Here is a 23,078-nt window from a genome sequence, read left to right as displayed (position 1 = left end):
TCAAAATGGCTCCCTTCCAATCTCCATGTCAAAGCAACAGGTGGGTGCATCTTCTATTTTAGCTTTTTTTTGTCATTTCACGGACATATTCCAAGTCACGATGGTTTTTGGAATGTCAACAATTACATAAGATGGGACAAAAAAAAATCCCAAATTGGGCATCACGCCCAGCCAGTGAACGTCGCCAGAAAACATGCGGAAAAGAGCAAACATGGGCGTGCGGAACACTTCCTGCGTGTTTCCAACAAACCCAAACGAACGGAGGTGTCCGTGTTTTGGCGGCGTTTCAGCGTCCGCCAAACAGAAACAGCAACAACCCGCCATGGAGAGCAAATGCCAAATTGCACGCGTGTTAAGCAGCCCCCTTTCGGGACGGGAGGGGGGCGGGGGGTTTGTGCATTTTGTAATTATTCTCAGGCCAAGAGCGCGAGCCTTTGGCTTGTTTACCACAAACAGCCTATGATTGCTTTGTAATTATCGCGCACAAAATGTAGAATTTGCCGGCAAGCCCCAAGACCGCTCTGTGCTCGTTCCCTTTTTCTGTCCTTTGCCTTTATCCCCGGGCCCCCGCTTCTATTTCGGGGGAGGTGGGACGTTAACGCGACGAGATGACGGGTTAATGAAGCTCGACGGCAAATCGGCCTTGTTGCGGCGCGGCGATCATCAGTCGAGCTTTTGGGAGTGTAACCTTCACCCAAAGAGCGCAACGTTTCCCCTCTGTGAGGCTTAATGAGACATTAGCCGCACTAACAAATGGCGGCCGAGGACGTGAAAGTGACTTTCCAGGTAAAGGCCCTTAGCCGCCGCGTAATCAGTCCCCGAGTGCAGCTAAAAGACGGAAAACGACGCACGGTCTCCGTCTCAGCAGCTTGCCGGCGGCTTTTACGGCGGGCCGCGGCGGGCCCATCGGGCGGCATGTTACATCTTAATATGCCTCAAATAGAACACATAATCTGCTTTTGTTGTCAGCTAGTGGGCCGTGATGCACACAATGAAGCCCGTTTTAGCCTTTGCGTGGCACAGCGCCGCGATACTGACGCGTCCCGCTTTCAATTTACACCAGGCGAGCTGGAGTCATTGGGAGTTTAGGGCTCCCCCTGCAGTCATCAAGTGGAACTGAACGCTAAACCAGGCGACTTTATTGGCGAGCGTGTTTTATATACAACACCTAAAAGCATTTACAAACAGAACAACTGAAGACGAAAGTAGCTAAGAGAACACTAGCAACCTTTAAACACGCAAAGTAAATAAATGGATTGAAATCGATTTTAAAAATGCTTAAAATAACTTGTGTAGGAAAAGAATCGAACTTTTAATCTGGATTTAAATGTATTTGAGTCCGTCCTCATCAGTTGGCAATTTGTTCCATTTCAATGCAGCATCACAACAAAATGCTGCTTCACCATGTTTGCTTTAAAACCCAGTCGGGCACTACTCACCATCGAATATTTTTAGAATCGGTTTCTTTTCGATTATTCCATCGATTAATTGGACACACACGTTTGGTGTCAAACTACTACTGATCTATATCACGTGTCCTGAATAACTGAGGATAAGTTCTAAAACAAATCCACAAGCTTGTTTACAGATTTCGGACGACCCACGAATAGGCTGGGGATCGCTGTATTATCGAGTCCTGAAGAAAAAAAAACGATGCCGTGTTCTATTGAGAGCAATAAAGACATCCATGGATAGATAGATGGACGTGACCAGCTCTCGCCGGGGCTCCCAGCTCAATTAGCTCAACTCTTTTGCCATTGTTATTTTGTTGTCTTTTTTTCGCTGAGGGCGAGAATCTTCCAACATCACACTGGCCGCTCTGTCGGCGAGCCGGCGGATGAGTCAGTGCGCTCCTCACATGCTGATTTGCACTTGACGTGGGTGGGCCGTCTGTACCAGAGGAGGCCCGTGGCGCTCTTTGCGCCACCTGAACCAATTAAACCGCCTAAACTTCACTTGGAAAAGAAAGTCCACGAATGAGAGGAACATTTCATTTTTTTGAAGGGTTGATTCTGGAAACGATCGTAAAAGCTCCGCCCAGATTTGATGGCGTCGGTGTTGCTCAAGGACGGCCGCTTCCGATCGGATTTTCTCCACCATCTAAAATGGCTGACGTCCTGTTCAATTTCAATCCAGCTCCTTGAGACTTTTCATGATAGACACGTTCAGCCAATTTCATGTCCATCACTGAAACTGACATTTTTTTTCCAATCAAATCTTTTCATAATTATCCATATCTTTCCTTGCTGATGGTTGAACTGAAATTGAAATGAAATTGAAGCACGTGGCCTTCATTTTAACTAAGTGACCAAATATGGCTCCTTGAGCTTTATTTGACGCATCGTCTGTTCTTGAAAGAAAGACTGGGAACGCCGAGTACTTTAACAGCCTTTATCCCAAATGTATATGCACTTTTCAAATCTTTCAAATGTTAGTTCGGGCCACTTGGAAGAATTTCCCGCACCTGTGGGAACGCCGAGCTTCAGTCGAGAGCATTTGAGTCCAAACGGCGGCTCAAGGTGGGCTACTCGCGAAATGGAGAGCATAAATCATTGACGCCCCCCCGAACCATAGGACATGCTTTCAGGATGTCCTGAAGGAGGAAAGGGGGAAGAGATGGGATGCACACGTGTGTCTCAAAGGCGAGTGGGGGGGGGGGGGGGGGGGGGAAGAGCACTCAATGAAGGTGGGGGCAAAATGAAGTGAAAATGCTTCACCAGCAACAACTCAAGGCCAAAATGTATTTCAGCAAGCAATGAGGATAAGTTGACGGGAAAAAAGTCAACTCGGTGACCTACAGACGCCCACCTCCAGCAACCACAAACTACTCAACCACTAATGCTTAGCGGTTTCCATAGCGATAGTCTGCCTTCTTAATTGAAAACAATTCTAGCCAAAATCCTTTTTTCTTGGAATAATTTAGTTTTCTCCACAGAAAATTGTTTTTTCAATCACCAAGCTTTTAGCCTCCAATATTAGTTGAGTACTATGCCGTTTCCATGGCAACCTACTCAAACGTTTTGCCAATTGACGCACACTACTGCAGTATTTCCTTGAGAACTTGGTACAATCCAAAAAAGGACTAAAAGGACAAGAAGATTGAAGGACTACTGCATAATTATTACAAAATGGGAATTGAAAAGACAAACTTTGATGAGAACGTCACTGATAGCGGCAAAATGAAGCAATCGAGGCCGGTTATTGGGATTTGTCGTGAGGTTTTTTTTTTCCATTCTGGCAGGCGTCCATTTGGTGCAGCCAGCGGGCATCAGCTGGGTAGGAGTTCAGAAAAGCAATTAATCTGCCGCAGAGGTAATCAAAAGGAACACCTTGGTAGGGGGTGGGGAGTCGCAGGCTGGGGCGTGTCGGATGGGGATGCGATAGTTTCCGCGCCGCCATCAAAAAGAGCCGCCGCTGATAACGCTTCATTGTGTCGTTCGAAGTTTTGCCAGAGTGTCTTTTTGCCTCCCGGTGAGAAGGCGAGGATGCTTCACGCCGCCACCGTCGCCTTTCATCTCGGGATTCCGCCAGGGATCAACAGATTGTCGAGTGGAAGGTGTTTTTTTTTTTGCCTCTCAACACAATCACAGGCAAACAGAAAGCAGAAACAACAAAGCTTCGCATCGCAATCCCGCTTAGCTTAATGCTAACAAATAATGTAAAACACCATTGACATGTTAACAGTTAGCATCAACAATCATGGTTTTCACAGCAACTTATATTTGAATACAAACGGTGGGGCAACACACAGATATAATGTAACAATACTCATAGGCACATATTCTTTATCCTTTTGAACTTCTTTGGTTGTGTCTCGCCAAGATTAGCAAAGCAGAAATTCAATATAATAATAATAAGTTTCATATCATAAAGTGTTAGTTTTCTTTATTATAAGAAGAAAAAAATCCTCTGTGGGCGGCTAGATTGAACTGATGGCATTTCCATTCATTTCAGTGGAGGGGAATTGAGATAAGAGTATGGATTAAATTTGTATCTCAAGACACCGCCGTTATTCTTACTAGTGGGCGAGTCTTCTGTTTCTTAAGCTATTCATTGTTTGTTTTTGTTTTCAGCAATTCCCACATGTTGCAGCCAGACGGCGAGCAGGTCAACAGCGACGACACTTCCAGCAAGTCTCAATTAGATCATTATCCATCCGTATCTCGGCAATATGTCGCTCTCCGCCGTGCTCATTAAAGCGTTGCGTGGCGTTCGCCGAGCGTACGCTTGTTGATGAGCAAGGGCAAAAGTCAGACGGAAGAAAAAAAAAACAACATTCTCCTGAAGCCATGAAGCAAAGTTTGCCGATGGCGCGGGCGATAACGCGGCCTCCCAAATGTCGTTCTTCTTATCTGTTCCGCCAGCCATCTTGAAGGCAGTCGACGCTCACACACACTCACGCACACACCCGTGCACGTAAATCAATGGCCGCTCCACCATGTGCTATCACGGGCCGACCAGACGAATAGAAAGGATGCAGAAAGTGGGCCAAGCAATACTCGGATCAATTTTGTGCTACGCGTTGCATTTGACTACTTCGTCACCTCCCAAATGTCATTAGCGACAATCACACGTTTGCAACTTGCAGTTTCCCAATACTTCCAAAATACTACTTTTACACTTTGTTGATCGCAATTACACATTTTTAGACAGTTGAATTTGTCGTGCCACCACTTATTGCGAAGAATCTTATTGCTACCCCAATTTTCTTACAGGGTAGCGATCTAAGAGCCGAAATTGTTTCAGGGCTGTTGAGGACTGAAACTTTCAGCACCATGGACAGCAGCCCCAGAGAAAGAAGCTGATGTTAATTAGGCATCGTGCTCCCGCCATGCCCACAAAGTGAAGGCGTGCGCCCCGAAAAGTGCTCACGGGTCCAGACACGCATACACACACGCACACACACACACACAGTCCAAAGTCCTTCATGTCTGTATGTGCGAGTGAATAATGCAGCGCCTTTTTAGCCAGCGCTCAAGCATGAGTGGCTAATGTGGCCACAAGGACGGCCTCTGTCAACATTTGCCTTTACTTGCTTCCTATTTATTTATTTACCCACCCAGTTGGATTTAGGGTCGGGGGTTCGGAGGCGGGTAAGGGTGAACAACATGGATGGGATGACCTGCTTACTTCAATTCATCGACTGTAATGCAGATTTATTGGGCCAAACACAAAAAGTTCCAATCAAAACTCGGGACCACAAACAACATAACTGATATCGTATTTTTTTTACACTATTGTGTCTGTGATTGGAAATATTCTCTCTCAGTATTTGTATTCGTCAATACGGCTGATTTTCAAACTTAGCTTAGCGTGTGACGTCATGCATGCTGTGATCATTCGATCCGGTTCGAACAACAAAGCATATGGAGGAATAGTTTTTCAGCTTGTATTTTCTGTTATGTAAAGCGCTTTGTACATTAGCAGTATTTCAATTCAAGAAAAAAATGGATTTGTTATGTGAGCGTAGCCCAAAAACACAATGGGTGCAACAAGTAGTTGACAATCGTCCCACCTTTGCATATGTACTTGCTTTGTTTGCTATATAGTTGCCGGAATAATACACTCATTAAAGTATCTTTTTGCTTCTCTTTCATGTTGAGGTTAAAAAATGGAGTTTCCTGGACTAACTTTACGCACTGAGATGTTAAATGGACATTTTGTCTGACAATGCTAAATGGCTGTATTTGAATATCGTAAGTTTGCGCAAATGAGAACTTCAAAAGGGGGCTGAAAGTGAAAGCTGGCAACCAACAAGTTGCACTCACACGAGCCATGAACATGGCAACCTGACCAATATTCACGTCGCCTCGATTGTAATTTCTCTTTTTTTTTTCCTCTTTACTGCATCTTAAATATTGACTCGGTTCTTCAAAGCACGCATTTAATTTTTTTTTTTTTTTTTTTCAAAAAAGAGCAGTCGTTGGCAAAGTTTAATAGATTTTTAAAAAAGGAACATAGCTGGAGTTAATTACAATTATTAATTCAGGTGTGCCTCACAAGAACAAGAGCCTATTTTTATGAATTGGTTTCATTTCAGGAGATTTTAGCTTCCATTCCACTACAAAATATATTCAAGCGTGTGTCAGAGTCAGCGGCATCATGCCGGAGTGTCCTACCTGCTCGCAGCGGCTCTCCCACGTGAGGCTGACCGGTTCGTCTTCGCTCCGGCGGACCCGGGTGTCCATTTTACTCGCCAGGCGCGTCGGGGTGGGCGATCCTCGAGATCGGATTCCGGTCGACACCGCTGCGACGAGTTCTTCCAGCCGGCCTGTCTGGCTGCGGACGGAACCGTGCGGATGCAGGCGAGGCGATGAGCTCCGCCGGAATCCTCAGTCAGTCACATGGTGTGCTTCCCCACCCTCACTTCCCACTTCCCAAATAAAATGAAATAAAAATGATTAATAGCGCAAGGTGGATACCACGGTTCTAAAAACTTTTTGAAATTTTTAATTATTTTAAAATTTCCTTCTTCCTATTCTGTGATGTTTTAGTTGATTGACGTGTAAAACTGCAAATAATTAAATAACTAAAACTTACGCAGTCGTGAACTTGTTGTATACTATTTAATACGTACTTTGATGTGGTTAGTTAAAGTTGCCTCGTATCTCGCGGTTGCAGCGCCACCTGTTGTTCTGGCATGCGTCTCATACATTCATGGCAATGTCATGGCGTTTCTTGCAACAATATATTTGCGTATTTTAGCACGAGTGACGTACGAGTGCTCCGACTTGTGCGTTTTTGAGCTACGAGCCATTGCTTTGTGATGCGAGCCAACAGTTAAAAGCAGGATCCAAATTGGAGAGCCGAGCTGACACATTTTCAGCTGATAAAAAGACAGCTCCAAGAAGAGGGGCGAGATCATTTTACATTTAAAAGCAAATAAATGAATCCTAAAATGCACGAGTGAAGTGGGTGCAAAAGTGGACTCAGCAGTGAGCTCCAACAACGGCACCAATTTGCCGGTCATATTAAAAAAATCATTGTCCTATTTAAATTCCAGGTTGGAGACTGTTTGCTTTTAGACATCAGGGAGAACAATTTATGTGTTCTTTCCATTGAAGTTCAAGTTCAGTGCCATCAGGCTTTAATTTCCTGGCCAAAAGTGACTTGAAGAAGAAAATGTTTGCATACCGGGACATCATACCGTGTGAAAAGAAAGACTTTTTTTTTTTTTTTTTTTTTTAAAGGGAAACCAGGGGCAGCAAATACAAAAAACAGAAGGATCCCCAACATTGAACCCTGTGGAACACCGTGAAGAGTGGGACTAAGGCCAACACAAAATGTCCTGCAAAATCTGACTGGAGAACCTCCATGACATTATATTCATTCCCCAAATATTTCAACAATATGTGCCGCACTTTTTCCAGATTTTTTTTTTTTTTTTTAAATAAAAGGTAGCTTTGAAAACTAAAGAGAATGTTACTATTATTCATGTTTATTGTAATTCCAGGTTTCAAAAGTATTTGTGATCTCGGTATGGCTGAGTACTCAAGACCGAATACTATTTGCAGTCCTATATAAAGTATATACGGTCCGCCGTGATGGTCCTGTTATGGCAGCGGAAGAAAAGTAAGCGTCACCTTATCCGCCGTAGAGAAATGTTATCTTCCCGGCGCCGTAGAGATTAATTTAAAGATAGCCGAGCGGTGTCATACGCTTTCGCAGCCCGTCAGGGGAGGGCCAAGGTGGCGAGCGTACGACACGGCTCAGCTCATTTGATACATGCATCTTGTGTTTCCTCTCTCCGAGCTGTCTCGTTTTCTGCCCGGCCACGCGTGAAAGCTTCTCACTGAATCAAATCAACAGCCGCAGACACTTTGGTGACAATGCATCCCGTCCGTGAGGCTATGATGCTCCCGCGATGAGGCAAACGGGGGTCAAAGTTCACCGGGAATAAATGAGGTCGAATCGCTCGGGCCTCGTGCCTCGGCGCCATTCCTGCGGGCCGCCTCGCCATCCATCAAGGCTAACCCGGCCTTCGTGTGCACCCGCGTCCCTTGCCCGGGCGGAGACGTCGCTGTCGTAGGCGGCGTGATGGAATTGTTCCCTCGTACCCTCCCCCGAGGGGCTATTACTTCAAATTAGCATACAAATTCAAACCGGGACAGATGGATTTGTCACATTCCCGTCGCCATCTTCCCCAAAAAGATTGGCTGTGCTGTGTGCGGAAAGATGGGAGATAAGACACCTGGCTCGGACGAGGAGAAAAAAAAGAAAGCAAGGAAAGAAGAACCTGAGGAGGAACAGCGGGTGGGTGGGTGGATGGACTCCCCAGAACGCTGAGGTGTGCTGCAATAAAAGTTTCCTGCCTGCAGTCATCAAATGATGATGAGGCGCCGGACGGCCAGGATGGACTCCGGGGGTGGCGGCGGATTGGAGCCGCTCATTCACACACTGCCCGCCCGCTGCGGCTTTGGGTAAAGTTAGTGAAACGGCGGTCGGGCAGGTTCGCTCCCATTTTGGCTCACGACACAAAATTAAAATAGTTGTGTTGTTGGTCTTGACCAATATCAGCTGTGTGTAATTTACACTGCAATTCGTCACTTGCCACTAGATGGCGCAAATGATCCTTTCACTTGATGTACATGCAAAATGACGTGGAAGGAGCCTTTCTTATTTATTGAATGTCATTCGATAGGGACAGGTGTACCTAATAAAGTGGCTTCTCAAGAGGTTTAAGCCGATGCTTTCTATTACAAGGAGAGGAAATCACTTTTGTGTGCACGAGTGTGCGCGACTCAGTTCAAAACACAAGTTGGCTCCGTAACGATTTTCATTTATAATTATAGCAGCCGGAATCGATGGGAAGTATCGAGCCTGAAAAAGTGTTCTTACCTCAGGATCAATTCCATATAATTTCCAGATCAGTGCCGACTAATGGCCTTTCTATTGGCTTCACTTTGGGAGGGATGACTCTCACTCTTTTTCGCTTTCTTGCTGGCAAAGCGCCACCCGCTTTTTGGAACAATGCAACAAAAAAAAAAAAACACATGCTAACCTCTTCAATTAGCACCTTGAAAGGCTTTTTCACACAAGTTGACGCAGATTGAGTCATACTCTAGTTCTCGCTCGTTGGCATATTTTTGACAGGGTACCATTATATCCGACTTTAAAAAACAGAAGCATAGAAGGCTTGATTGCTCATCATTACCAGAAAAAAAAAGATTCCAAAAAGCGTATTTAAGTTTTTCGTAAGCCATAGCGATTTGATCGTAAAAGTTAAATACAACTGAAATGCGCTTAGGAAGTGATTCTGTCCCATACCACTAGAGGGAGCCGAGTGACATCTTAGATTTTAAAGGTCTGTGACTAAATTACAGACACTCTGGGTTGTTTTATACCAAAATTCATGTTTATTACGTGGAAGAGGAGTACATGTGACAGCAATCCAATTCTCAAAATAGATGAGCGGCGGATGCGAGACCTGACGAGATGGGAACTGTACCGGATGAAAGTCAATCTGGAGTTTCTTTTCTTCACAATTGCTTGGATGAGAGCTGGCTGTTGATGCGCTGCAACTGTCTCTTGGCTTCGCTCGGCGGGAAGTTGCTCATCTCGTAGTAGCGCGGGGCGATTTCCAGAAGCCTTGGGCAAAAAAAAAAAAAACATCAATCATTAGTCTTCAAACTTTTTGATACGGGAGGAAGCTACTTGGTCATTTTCCAACATGTATTGAGCCAAAGTATATACTTGGCGTACGTAATATGCATCGCGTTTTCAGCGAATCGACGTCTCACGTGTTCTCACAGCACTGATGGAGGAAGGAGAGAGATTTGGAAATGCAGGCACTATTTTGAGTTTGTCGCACACACTGTGCCGTCGACACTTTTCTAGCTTCAATGAGACTGCTTGAAAAAAAAGTGCGATTGCAGCGCAGTATGCATTCAAGCTTTAAGAGTTCAAGAGTTTAAGTTCCCAGTAGATTGTGTGTGTGACTGCAGGAGGTCTTTGGATTTAATTGTTAGATTTAAAAATGTTGGACATTATAAATGATGAGTTTTGCCATTGTAACATTGATAGTTAAATGTATAAGGAAAAAAGACTCTTAACGTTAAGTGAAATCTAGAAAAAAATTGAAATAAAATGTTTAAATACATTTTTTAAATAAAAAAAATAAAAAAGTCTGCCTTTAATTTATTTCTAATAAATAAAATGTTTAAATATATATTTTTTAAAAGTCTGTCTTTAATTTATTTCTAATAAAAAAAAAAATATATTCTGAAATGTCACTTTTAAAATTCTACTTCCAATTAAGTGGTAAATATGGTTGGATCATTTTTTTTTTTTTTTTTAGCAGGGACGTCGGTATCTGCTGAATTCAATGCAACTTGTAATCTAAGTTACTCATAAAATAAAGTGACCAGTAAAGTAAGTCATCTGTAAATTAACTAAATTACTTTTTCAACATACTATCTGTGGCAACATTCCTCACGAGCATTGATAGCTGTAATGAAACAGATTTTCTTTGCAGTCAGGAAATAATCGTACCAACTGAGTTCAATTGCATCATTTCCGCACCGATTGCGAATGATGAGCTTGTGCATGGGACTCACCACTGCGGGTGGATGCGGCTGCACATGCGGATGTAGTTCTTGGCGGTGAGCACATACTCGCCGTAGAGGAGCCACTCGGGCTTTTGGCCCAGAGCGCTGGACGGGTGAAGTTGGACCACCTGCTTGTCCTTCACTGTCAAATAGTGACCGCTGCGCTCCAAGTGAGCAACCTGCGCAAATCGAGAAAAAGTTTGTCATTAAACAATTCCATAAAATGCAAAATAACTCAGACCTGCATGAAGAAGCCGGTAAGTAGCGCGCGGCGGACGTGGACGTCGTCCCCTTCGCAGCTCCGCCGGGGCAAGCCCAAGCGCTCGGTGATCCGGCCTAGCTGGAGGCGCGCGCTGTCCGCCGCCATCAGCGAGCGATAGCTGACAAAGTTGTCGTAGCACCACTGCGACGATCGGTGGCCTGGTGAGGAAGGCGATCGGGTAGGAATCGGGATGAGGGGGAGGGCCGAGCACCGACTTACTTTGCTGGAAGGCGAGGTAGACGTTGAGAAGAGTCAGGTGGTCTCCGTCCGGGTGAGCCAGACGCATCTTGGCGTCGTCGGCCGCCTTTTTGGCCGCGGGGGGTCGCAAGAAGCACTGTGGGACTAAACAAGGTCGGGATGGGCCCACAGGGAGAAGTTAAGATGGGCAAAGTACAGACCGCACTTGAAAAAGCGAAAGAAAATTGAACCAACCTGACAGCATGGCGGTGATGGAAAGCGCCTCGTCCGAGCAACCCGACTCGCAGCTGGCGACCACCATCTTGGCCAGCTGCGGATCCAGCGGGAATTCGGCCATCATGGCGCCGAGATCCGTCAGGTCGCCGTCATCGTCCAGCGCCTCCAAGTGGTTGAGCAGCTCGAGGGCTCGCATCAGGGTCTCGGGAGCTGCCGGGGAGGGACGGGACCGATTTTTATGGGTGATTTTTATTTCAGTGCGGTTTTTATTCTTATTATTTGTTTGAATAGTTATCTGAGTATAGTAAAACTAAATACAAATTTATATGATACGGATGACAACATTTAAGTTGTAATATCACCATTCACCACTAGATGGCAGATGGCTACCTAGTAGCACAGATTTAAAAAAAATTGTGGTTCCATGGCCAAAATGGTTAAAGAAAATGTTGGGTATCACAAAGGCTTTTCCTGAATGTTTGACTCCCATAGTGAGGCATCGAGGCGAGCACATGAACTGAACTGTACTACGCTCACTGCAGGCCAAACCCACATTAAACCTGGTTGCGGCTCAAAGGAACTTCTTTTGTAGACGTCACGAGGCAAATGAAACCATCGTCCGATAAGTCAATGGCGTTTGGGGCTGATTAGCTCGACAGCACCCCCCCCCCCCCCCCCAACACACACGCCGCACACACACAGTGGCGGGAACAGGCAAACAAAACACGCTGTTAAGTCTTTATATCACAGCGCGTCGCCTCTGGAGACACATCCCTGCCTGGCCCATTTACTCAGAGGCGGGCGCATAAAAATCGATCGGAAGCCACGAGATATTATAAAGAGTCTGTCCAGGACTCAAAGCTAGCGGCGGCTTCCAGGAGCTTGTTAGGTTGCGGCGTCAATGCCACCGGGTGCATCAAAGGAATAAAAAGTCATCTTTCCTCCCCACTTGAGCTCGTTCTCGCTTGGCCGGTCGACGAGGCCGATCCGATATGTTGACGCTTCCATTTTGTGAGGAATGCGGGGGTGATGGTGGAGGTCAGTCACTGGAGGAATATAAAGGAGGAGGCAATCGTGGAGGCGATAGCGCCGCTATTGATGTAACCAATTTCGCTCGCAAAATGGCGCTTGCCATGCTGGACGGAGGTGGGGGAGGGGGGCGAGTAGATGGGTTTAATCTCGGAGGTGAGATGAAAACTATATTATGGCGAGGAGGAAAAAGGGGGAGGCGGTCTCCTCGCGAAGATGTAGTAACGCACGCTCTCACGGGGGAATCTGCTTGGCCTAATTCCGCCGTGATTCACAGCAACCGCCGCGCGTTTCCAAGTCAAACTGCTCATCAAAACCGCAAGCGCTCCGAAAATCTCCAAATATGCCGCGTTTGATATCTGCCGGGATCATTTGATCTCGTCATCTTTCGCCGGCTCCCGAGTGACGCGGCGGATCCTCATTTCAAACGGCCGCGGGGTTTCAGAGCGTCTTCTAACTGCGTTTGTATCGATTAAAACGACACTGATCCCAATCACGACGACGCCGTTGTCTGATATCAAATCAAACACGAGACGACGAGGGTTCCCTCGCTGTACGCCGGCTCATCTGTTGCGGCGTCGCTTGATTGCAGATGGTTGTTTAAAATCGGATTTTTATTTCATCTTCTTTTGTTGAATCTGAAGCCGCGCCATGTGCGTTAAAGTAAAAGTTAATTAGAAGGTTAATCAGTGCTAATTCCTGCTAGCCCCTCTATGACATTTCACAGTATTTGTTAGCAATAAGCTAACTGACAGTTACACAATTTGGTGGTCCTCAAATGTACAGAGTTGAATTCTATTTTGTTAAAGTGAATTAGCAAGTTTTTTTTTTTTTAGTAAATTAGCAAGTGCTAATACCTGCTAGCTCGTCTCTGACATTTCACAGTACTAGTTAGCAATAAGCTAACCGACGGTTATGCGATTTGGTGTTCAAAAGTAGTGTTGAATTCTATTTCGGTTAAAGTACAAGTAAATTATCAAGGTTTTTTTTGTAAATGATCAAGTTAATAAGTGCTAATTCCTGCTAGCCCGTCTCTGACATTTCACAGTATTTGTTAGCAATAAGCTAACCGACGATTACGCGCTTCGGTGTTCAAAAGTACAGCGTTAAATTCTATTTTGGTTCATGTGTGACTTTTAAAATGCACTTTTTCAGCTATTGTAAGTGGATCTGGAATCCTTTCACGCTAACCTGGTGGATCCATGAAGTCAAAATGCACCAGGTCGTCAATTCCCAACTTCTTCAGCTGCAGCACCGTGGAGCCCAGATTGGACCTGAGGATCTCTGGGTAGGCGTTGTCCTATGCCAATTGAAGGTATAGTAAGCAAAGCATGAGATTACTTTTTCTGAGATTTACCGCGTCCTACCTGCATTTCTGTCCTGTAGGTTTTTTCCGTGTATAGGCGGAAGCACTTCCCGGGACGCGTGCGTCCGGCTCGGCCCATCCTCTGTTGCGCCGACGATTTGCTAATGGCCGTCACCAGAAGTGACTCCACTCGGATGCGAGGGTTGTACATCTATCCGTGCAGGAATTCAGCACTTTATACGATGAAATAAATCCAAATAGTAATAAATCAAGCTTTCCCGACCTTTTCCTTGGCAAATCCAGGATCGATCACAAACACGACACCGTCGATGGTGACGGACGTCTCGGCGATGTTTGTTGACACGATGACCTGTGTGGCAAAATGAGTCTTCATGACACTCGTAAAACAGAGTCTGTGAAACCAAACCGAGGCAAGGAAAAGTTATATTTGCAAACAGAGGAGGAGACAGAATGTCCAGCGCGTCGCGGGATCAGTTTTGATGACAATTATCCCCACGGTAAGGCCGGCGATGAGAAATGACAGTCAAATGAGTCATCGCAGCCGACGGGTCTCTGGCTGTCAGCATCCACGCAAACGGCACATCACGCGAAGGCAAAAAAAGCGCCCGCCGCCGCCGCCGGGGTGAGTTCTACTTATATAACGAAAGCCCTTTTAGATTCATCACAGCACTCGGGACTGTGACGGCTGACTAATGGCCCACTCCAACAGGCAACTGCCTCTCTCGAGTGTCATAACTTAATGTGTGGGTGGGCGTCGGGCGAAAGAAAAAGAATGCTTCTTTCGGGAGCGTCGGCAACTCGTGGTTACCTACCGCCGCTGAGATGAGGCCACCGTGAATCTAAATAAGTGGGGAAAACCTTGGAGGATTATTAGGCTGTATTCAGCAGATACTGTCAGCAAAGCTGAAAGGAGCACAAAATGGCCGCTTGAAAATAAAATTGCAGACTTGTGTCGTTTTGGGCAAGGCTTTATCGGGCTTGTTTTTTATCTACTTGTGATAAATTTTGTGTTGCTAAGTGATATTTTCAAACACAATTTAATGGCCAGTCAACAAACCAGGAATTAGCATAAAATGGCTGCTTCAAAACAAAATTGAAGACTTATGTCATTTTGGGCAAAGATTTATCAGACTATTTTATTATCTACTTGTGATAGACCAAATTTTGTTTTGCTTTATGACAATTTCAAACCCAATTCTGTCCATTTTTAATGTTTATGGTCAGTCCGCAAAACTGAAACTAGCATAAAATGGCCGCCTCAAAACAAAATAGCAGACTTGTGTCGTTTTGGGCATGTCTTCTTGAGACTTTTTTTTTTTTTTAAATAGAGACGTCCACCCAATTTTACATTTCTAAGTGACATTTTTAATATTTGATGGCCATTCGGCAAACCTGAAACCAGCATAAAACAGCTGCTTCAAAACAAAATGGCAAACCTTTTGTGTCTTGTTGGGCATCATTTTTTGAGACTTTTTCCTACGTCTACTCATGAGAGACATGTCGAATTCGGTTTTGGGGGCTAAATTTCTAAACTCGAGAATTTTTAAGAACCGAACAATACGTTATTTCGGAAACGAGGCGGCTGAGCACTGAGGGGAATTAAAAAAAACGCCGATACTCGAGGTTGTCTTTGGGCCAGAAGCAGCTGCCGCGCATGACACCCTCTCCCATTTCGCCGTCATATAGTTGGCTTCATTGACTGCATTGATTGTGAAGGATTATCTCGGCCGGGGCCATTACGCCCGACGCCTGCTGGCTCCTTCCAGTGTGTTGGTGCGCCGGATAATCCGGGCCTTGCTTCATCAGTAATATCATTAAAGCGTCGTTTCTGCGTGTTATTTCTGGCTTATTACCTGCGGAGGGAGCAAGCGCAGCGGCTAACGCGGGCCATCGCTCACTGTTTAACGCTCGGGACGCGAGCTTTGTTGACAAATAAAGCCTCGATTTAAAGTGACGGGAGCGTCAAATGACGCCTTCGCATTCGAAAGCGTCGAGAGATTTTGACGGAACACTCCAGATAAACTCATTTTGGCACATTTGTCCAAGTGAGATTACAGTCTTGGAAGGGGGAAACGCGGCAAGACAATCAGCGGCTCTCCCGGACAAATGGCGAATAAATGACGAGCGAGTGCTTTATGTTAATTGAGGGCTGCCTAATGCAGTCGTTAGCATGCGCAGCGGCGGGCGTGACAAGCCTTAATTCTTTTTCACGACTTCCTCTCGGGGAGGCTCCGATGACATCTCTGCATTTTTCACTCAACGTGAGGCCGAACAGGAGTACGTGTTACCTCCTCCTTCCATTTGGAGCAAAGATTGGCTCAGGGAGTCGCTTCCTACTTTGTTTCCCCCGTTCGTATCAATGACTCAAAAACAGCGGGGCCGAACTGCGGGAACCATGTTCGATTTCATACCAGGTTTAGTTTTGCTAGGTTGTTGATTTTGGTACCGGGTTGCCAAGAGTTTTGTATTTACAAATCCAAAGCATTCTTCAGAAAATGCTAATAAATATTCATGGTTCCCTGCGTGGGGGGGATGGGAGCTGTGAAGAAAATACCAGTCAAAGCATATTTGGGGGAGGCAGTGCCCCCACGCCCCCCCCCCTAGCTCTGCCAATGGACAGAGAGCAATGGTTGCAGCCATTTCCCTTTCACCCGACAAACACACTAATGCAAAAACAAAAACCCTCCTCAGAAGTGACATCACGCACTAGGCCACACCCCTTAAAGGCACACATCCAACATGTTCATCAGTCTGAGCTTTGCGTCCGATTCCCAACTTTTTGTTTACCTTCCTTCCGAAGGCGCCGTTGGGTTTATTGGCAGGAGGCGGCTCGAAGATCCGCTGCTGCTGCAGCGACGGCAACGTGGAGTACAGGGGGATGATTTTTACCTCGCCGGCGTCAGGCCCCAGGTCGTTGACCTCCGCCTCGATGCGCTTGCAAGCTTCCTCGATTTCCTGTAAAAGACACGGCGAGCGACGATCAAACGGAGCGTCCAGGAAAGAGTTGACGCCGCAACTTCAACATGAACTGCAGCGAGCCATCACGGGAAATGTGACGTGCGAGGCAGCCAGACACAAGCACGCTTCGTGATTCCGCAGCGCTGTAAAGCGGATTGTGCCTCACCGCCGGCAAGTCACTGAGTCAGGCGCAAGCTTCTGGAGCCAGACTGAAGGAAGGCCTGAGTGGCAGCAGGAGTTAGAGAACATGACAGTGCCAGCGCAAGGCGACACGTGCACGCCGAGGCGACGGGCTGCACACTTTTATTGTATTGCGCTCACATCCACATAGAAACACCTCAAAACTGCACATGTGCTTTTTTTTTTTTTATCTTTTAACTGTCAACATTGAGACCTGGATAGGACAAGGGACGACAAGCCTGGGCTGTAGCATCACCTGCAGGCCAACAAGGGCATTGCATTGAGCGCAAGCCAGCAAAAAAAAAAAAATGCAAGGAAAAATCAATGCATGGCAAGCAAAATTAAAAAATAAAGAAACACAGAGAAGAATAGAGAGAGACACAGAGAGAGACAGACAGACACAGATAATGTACAGTCAAAGACGTGTCCAAAATGTGGCCCGGGGGACCATTTGTGGCCTTCGGTCTATTTTATTTCAGCGGCCCCCAGCATAGGCAAAAAACAACTGTTGACCCAGTCAGCAACTTTATTGGCTGTGGGCGTTGAAAAGGTGGAAGGGTGTGATGCACCTGATAACTGCAATGACTACTACTAATATCGTTTTTTGTTTTCTTTTTTTTTATCCGTTGAATATGAATGAGCAAACCCGCCCCGGTGGTCCCCGCGTACGCGAGATGAAGTCAAAGCCCGCCAATGGCTGTGTGCCTCTTAATCAACGCGGTGACAAGTGGGGAAACGGGAAATCGTAATAGATCGGTCAAATTAGCCGGCGTATTAATAGCCAATCAAGCCTCGGGACGCGGCAGCTGCTGTGGAGACAAAAAAACGGCGCTCTTTGCCAAAGCGCTGGAAGCAAGCCGGGCTGGCGTTCCCGGAGGAGTACGGCCCACGTGTTGGGTCGGGCCCACTAGCCAATGCTTTCCTCCATGAGGCCAATCTCTCTGGATTTTCCCTGCTCATCACACCGCTGTGGGGGGGGGGAACTTAAATATTAGGACTTGGTTTTACGTGACAGCTGGGATGGGTCTGGTGTTGAGAGCAGGTGCAGCCTTCCTCATGCTCCGAAATCAAAAGTGGAGAAAAAAAATAAAAGACAGACACAGATTGCCTCCCCATCATTAGTCCATTTGAAAGTTGTTACCAAGTCTTGGAGGTGAAGAAGAGCTGGAAGGAGGCACCCTTTGAACGTTGCGCTCCTTCAACCCAATTAGGATGCGAGATAGTAAACATACCACCACCAAAAAAAAAAAAAAACAGAGCATGACCCAAAAACATCACAGATGGTTGAAGCGTGTGTGAGACAAGGCCCGAATTTGAAAATCAAAAAATCCTTCACCATTTTTTTTTTTTTATAATCTCAGACCACAAATCACCATTTGACCATTTTGTTTTTGTCTTATGACACAAGCAAACTGTGAGACAAACAAATGTCCATCAAACCCCATTTTCCATGTTTGCAGGAGAGCAAATGAAAACTGATGGGTAGGTTTGAGGTCCTATCTAATTATTTCCTGCAATGACAATAAGAATGAAAAAAATCATTTAGATTTCCAAAAGCAGAACCTTGTGCATGTCTATCAGGCTCCAGGTTGCAATGGTTTTTTGAGCTTTTCAGTGCGCATGTGTGTGTGTTCACCCAGTTGTAACCAAATTCATCATTCCAAGAATGAACCCTGCCCTCCATTACACATCAATGGGCAAAGCGTGTGCACGAAGGAAAAAAAATGATTTCAGGAGATGGTGCGGAGGAAGGCTCGATTGGTCGGTCACTCGTCTCCTCATTGCTTAGGTATGCTATTTGCATTAGTATTCTTAAGAAATTGTATAGCTTGTGTCCACTGGACCCTCGGAGCTGGAGTGGCGGACAAACAACTCAAAAGGTGACCGAAATTTTCAAGTAATGGGGTCCCCAAACACAAACAGGAAGTGAGAATTATCAGCTTTGTTTGAAGGATAATAGAGGCTATATTTGGCGACGATTAGCAAATGTTAGCTCAAGTCTGACACATCTGACATGCTGCTAATAGCATATTTGTGATGTTTGCTAGCCAGAGATTGAGCTGCTTTAGCGAATGAGAGGAGGTTAAAAATATACATTATATGATTGGGAAGGTTTTGACCCTGAAAGTTGAAAACATTTAAGAATTTTAGTTAGCTAGCTATTAACTAGCTGTTAGCTAGCTAGCTAAGAGGAAAAACTGACTCACTGTTCTGCTCTTTCTAAAATGCCCCAAAATGCCACAAGATTGATTTAAAGCCTTGTTTACTGGTTTAAGGTTATAATTCGTGGTTTATTCACAGTTTAAACTATAAATGAAGAAATTATAATGAATTATTGTTATGGTATGGATTACAAAACTGCAGTCGTACCTCTTGCCCAGTAAGGAACAGCAAAATATCCCCTGGGTCCTGTTCGCACATGTGGATCTGGACCACCGTGCGGACGGCCGCCTCCAGGTAGTCTCGCTCGGGTTCGGGCGTGTAGAAAACCTCAACGGGGTGCGTGCGCCCGGGGATGGACAGCAACGGGCAGCCGTCAAAGAACTTCTGGAACTTGCCGGCATCCAACGTGGCGCTCATGATGACAATCTGGAGCACGAAGAGGAGAACGGGTGATTACGGCGCGGGCACACAAGCAGAAAATGAGTTTATATTTTGTCATGAAGATGATGATGATGATGATGATGATGACACGGGGCGATAAAAAGCCACACGGGATGATTGAGGCTGTTTATTAGACTTCCGGGTGCCATCGCAAGATGTTGGCGACCTACACGGAACACGGCAGTCCTCGTCCGCCCGTGTTTGGCATTAAGGTTCTGATGGGAAGCGCTTCACCCGCTTTTCAATCTCCGCTATTTTCCGGGGCCAGCGTCTCGGCATTTTTCGCTTTACGCTCGGCGGGGCATCGTAATTGCTCTTAATCAAGGCGAATTAAACGTCCCGGATTCGGCGGCCGAGATGGGGAGGGCGTGCGGTAGAGCGGAGGAACGTTGGCAATAACCTCGGATTCGACAATGACAAACAACGAAGGCGTTATCCATCTGCTTCGTGAGTACTACGGTTAACGGCCGAGTCGGATGTTCTTTGTTCGGAACAACAAGGATATCTCCGTTTATTTTAGGTAGGAACCAAATACCAGACATATGTGTATATTTCTGGAAATGTGCAGTGTGAGAAGGCGACAGGTTCTAATTGGGGGACTTAATTGCATTTACCTTGAGGTCGGCTCTTTGTCGGAGCACCCGCTTGAGGACGCCCATGAGGATGTCTGTAGCGAGCGTGCGTTCGTGGGCTTCATCCAGCACGATGACGGCGTAGTGCTCCAGCCGTGGGTCGCTCATGGCCTCCCGTAGCAACATCCCATCCGTCAAGTATCTTTGGAGATAAAATGTGATTTGGAGATATTTCTGTTGGAACCCTCAGAGTGCTTAGAAACTGTGATGTACTTACTTGAGCACGGTCTTGGAAGAGCTACAGTCCTCAAAGCGGATGGAGTAGCCCACTTCTTGGCCCAACGTGACGTCCATTTCATCGGCTACCCTCCGGGCGACGCTCATGGCCGCCACCCGCCTGGGCTGGGTGCAGGCAACCGCCCGCTTGGCTCCTGCCGTGGATTGAATCGTTTCCACGCACCACTGGGGGATCTGACGGACAAATAAAGCGGAAGTGAGAAGAAAGGTTCCAGAACTGGATGATGATTAGCACCAAAACAGGAGATTAACGTGATTTGTGGTAATTCGCTTGATGATAGCTCTCGTTATTCCCTCTGTATATGACCCACATGTTTGTCCTACCTGTGTGGTCTTTCCAGAACCGGTCTCTCCTACAATGGCAAAACACTGGTGATTCATCAGGATGTGTGTGAACTTCTCTCGGTAGTCCCACACAGGGAGCTGCTGCCGCTTTTTGAGGATCTGGTAGTAGCGAGCCGTGTGGGGCAGCTCGGTGAACGGATTGATGTGCTCTCGCTCGGTGGGTTGCCCTAGGTCGGTCTCCATGTTTCCACGCTGAACACGAGGGCCAGCCCTTGACCACTCGTCAACACCTCGGACCCTCTCCCGGTCACGCCTGGAGGAGATAGCGACAGATACACAAAACAGTATTAAGTGAGGATTAGATATTGCAAACACAAGTAAGTGGAAACCATAAGACAAGAATTTCACAACACAATTTGAATCATTTATTGTGAAAATAATACTGCAACTGAAAACAAATGGTTGGCTTCGTGCTTATCTTTATTAAAAGAATAAGAGCAGTAAATATTTATAATCGGCATGTTGGTTTGGGTATAGCTGCCACATTCAATATGGCGGGCACACACCCGTATTGCGACGATGCGCTCAAAGAGGCGTCTATGTATTCCTTCATACGGCTCACCAGGATTCCGTAATTATATTGCAAGGAAACACTCCTCGCAATATACGAAGGACTGACTTGTAGGATTTTATAACAATAAATAAAACCAGAGTGAAATTGTTGTTTGTGGACAGAACTTCCTTAATGCGAGTCACATGACCTCTGTCAGCCAATTGTATTAATGCTAAACCAGAGCAAGTCGCCAGCTGTCAAACTGCCACAAGTCTGTCTTTTAATAACACACTTGTGAAAAAACGCAACACGTTTTATATCTAATTACTCGCTAAAAGATGCTGACTTTGTGCAAACGATGATGTTTATTTAAATACCCCTAATTATCAACATAACCGATGCTGAACTAGCTTCACGGGCTGCCGTATGCTACAATCACGCTCCATACATTCTGATCTGAATCGAAAGTGAGAAATGACGGGCAGGTTCGTCCTCACCTCATCATGTTTATCCTTGTACACCTGTCATGGGATCGACACTTGGCATGTTTGCAAGAACGGGAGTCGTTCAAGCTTGATCGGGATGACGAGAGAGATGTTGATGCACTGAGCGGACGCCCCCTTCGGCTCCAAACGCTGCTGCATCTTCATCTGCAACACTGACAGGATCATTACATGGCTACTTGGGAAAATACATCACGTACAAATTTAAAATTAATTTAAAAAATAATCAAATACATTTGCTAATCGGTTGAACAACCTGCAGATCATTTCAGAATTGATAAACATCTGATTATGTGGTTATCAAATTAATCGATTGAAAGTACCCTGGTGTCTTTTGTGTTTAATCAAAACAGCTCATTTACTCTGCTTTTATTTTGGAAAACAATATTCAACATTTTATTTCATGGCGGACGCTAATGAACCAAACTAATATCGAATCATCATCATATGTGTATTTTTGCAGTTTCTGCAATGTAAATATGAAATAATGTGGCTATTTTAATTTTTTTCCCCCCAATTCATTTATTAATTGAAATAAATCACATGTGGTTAAATCAGTTAAAATAATGGTTAGTTGTCCCATCAATATTTGTAAATACCAAATCGCTCTTGATTACAAACTTACATATCACATTCTAAAGAAAGCATTTAAAATAATTTTGGAATATTTTTTCTCTTCCTTGTAACTGTCAAACCATTTTGATTAATCATAGACATATTTTAAATGGTTAAAATTATCCTCTGCAGTTGTGTGACTCATCATAAATGACAACCTAGTCCCCAAAACATTTTAGCCATCAACATGACTCAGCAAAATAAATAAATAAATTGGTGGCGCTCAAACCCTCTTTTCTATTTTTTTACATTTTTTAAAAAAGTTAATTGAATCAATTAAATCCCGATTAAAATAGAATAAAAAAGCCGTCCCGCAATGCGGCTTTTGCACTGTTTTCCTTTTCAGCTATCATACTACTGATTTAGCAGTATGCTTTGCAAGCTTTTGTTCACCTTCTATTGTGATTCTATATAAAAAGATGAGTGACAACCTCTGCCTGTTTGCCTCTTCTGGCGCACTGCTGCTCTATTCTGGCAGCTAATAACAAGGCCTGTCAGCAGCAGAGCAGAAAGTTACACTTGTCAAGTCATGTGCCCTAAAAGCTGCGGGCGTCCAGGCGTCTCCCGAGACACGAGAACAGTCAGGCCATCGCAAAGACGAAAAAAGAAAAAAAAAATCAGCCGCCTGCGAGAGTCATTAACCTCAACTTGGAAAGTGCGGCCTTCGAAAAGTCCATCTTCGCCCTTCAACCTTGGATGAGATGATGATGATGGTCACACTTATTGGAGTTCACGTGCATGGTGGAGACTGTAGGTGTCATGAAAAAGCAGAAAAAGTCTTCAAGTAAAAATACAATGAAGGACAACTATATTTACTGAACCACGAAAGAAATCAAATAAGTAGCATGAGCGATTGATTGCTTCCTCTTTATACAGGTTTATTCATATACCGTTTTTTTCCATGTATAATGCGCCCCCATGTATAATACGCC

At 45.4% G+C, this 23,078-nt stretch overlaps 1 protein-coding gene across 1 annotated transcript; it reads right to left on the bottom strand.

The window, feature by feature from the left end:
• Positions 1–9,333: 9,333 nt before the first annotated feature.
• dhx15 (DEAH (Asp-Glu-Ala-His) box helicase 15) lies at positions 9,334–21,673 on the bottom strand. Its single transcript, XM_061279869.1, has 14 exons — positions 21,526–21,673; positions 20,515–20,788; positions 20,171–20,364; positions 19,936–20,095; positions 19,088–19,306; positions 16,367–16,534; positions 13,842–13,928; positions 13,620–13,769; positions 13,444–13,552; positions 11,242–11,433; positions 11,029–11,151; positions 10,789–10,967; positions 10,557–10,726; positions 9,334–9,588 (listed from the first exon to the last, which is right to left on the bottom strand). Exons 1-14 carry the CDS (start codon positions 21,531–21,533, stop codon positions 9,480–9,482), a joined length of 2,142 nt encoding a protein of 713 aa, XP_061135853.1. The 5' UTR covers positions 21,534–21,673; the 3' UTR covers positions 9,334–9,479.
• Between the last annotated feature and the right edge of the window lie 1,405 nt (positions 21,674–23,078).

This window comes from Syngnathus typhle, linkage group LG1 (genome assembly GCF_033458585.1).
Source record: "Syngnathus typhle isolate RoL2023-S1 ecotype Sweden linkage group LG1, RoL_Styp_1.0, whole genome shotgun sequence".
NCBI classification, from domain to species: Eukaryota; Metazoa; Chordata; class Actinopteri; order Syngnathiformes; family Syngnathidae; genus Syngnathus; species Syngnathus typhle.
Note: the sequence above shows the minus strand (reverse complement) of the source record. Positions and strands in the feature narration are given on the sequence as shown.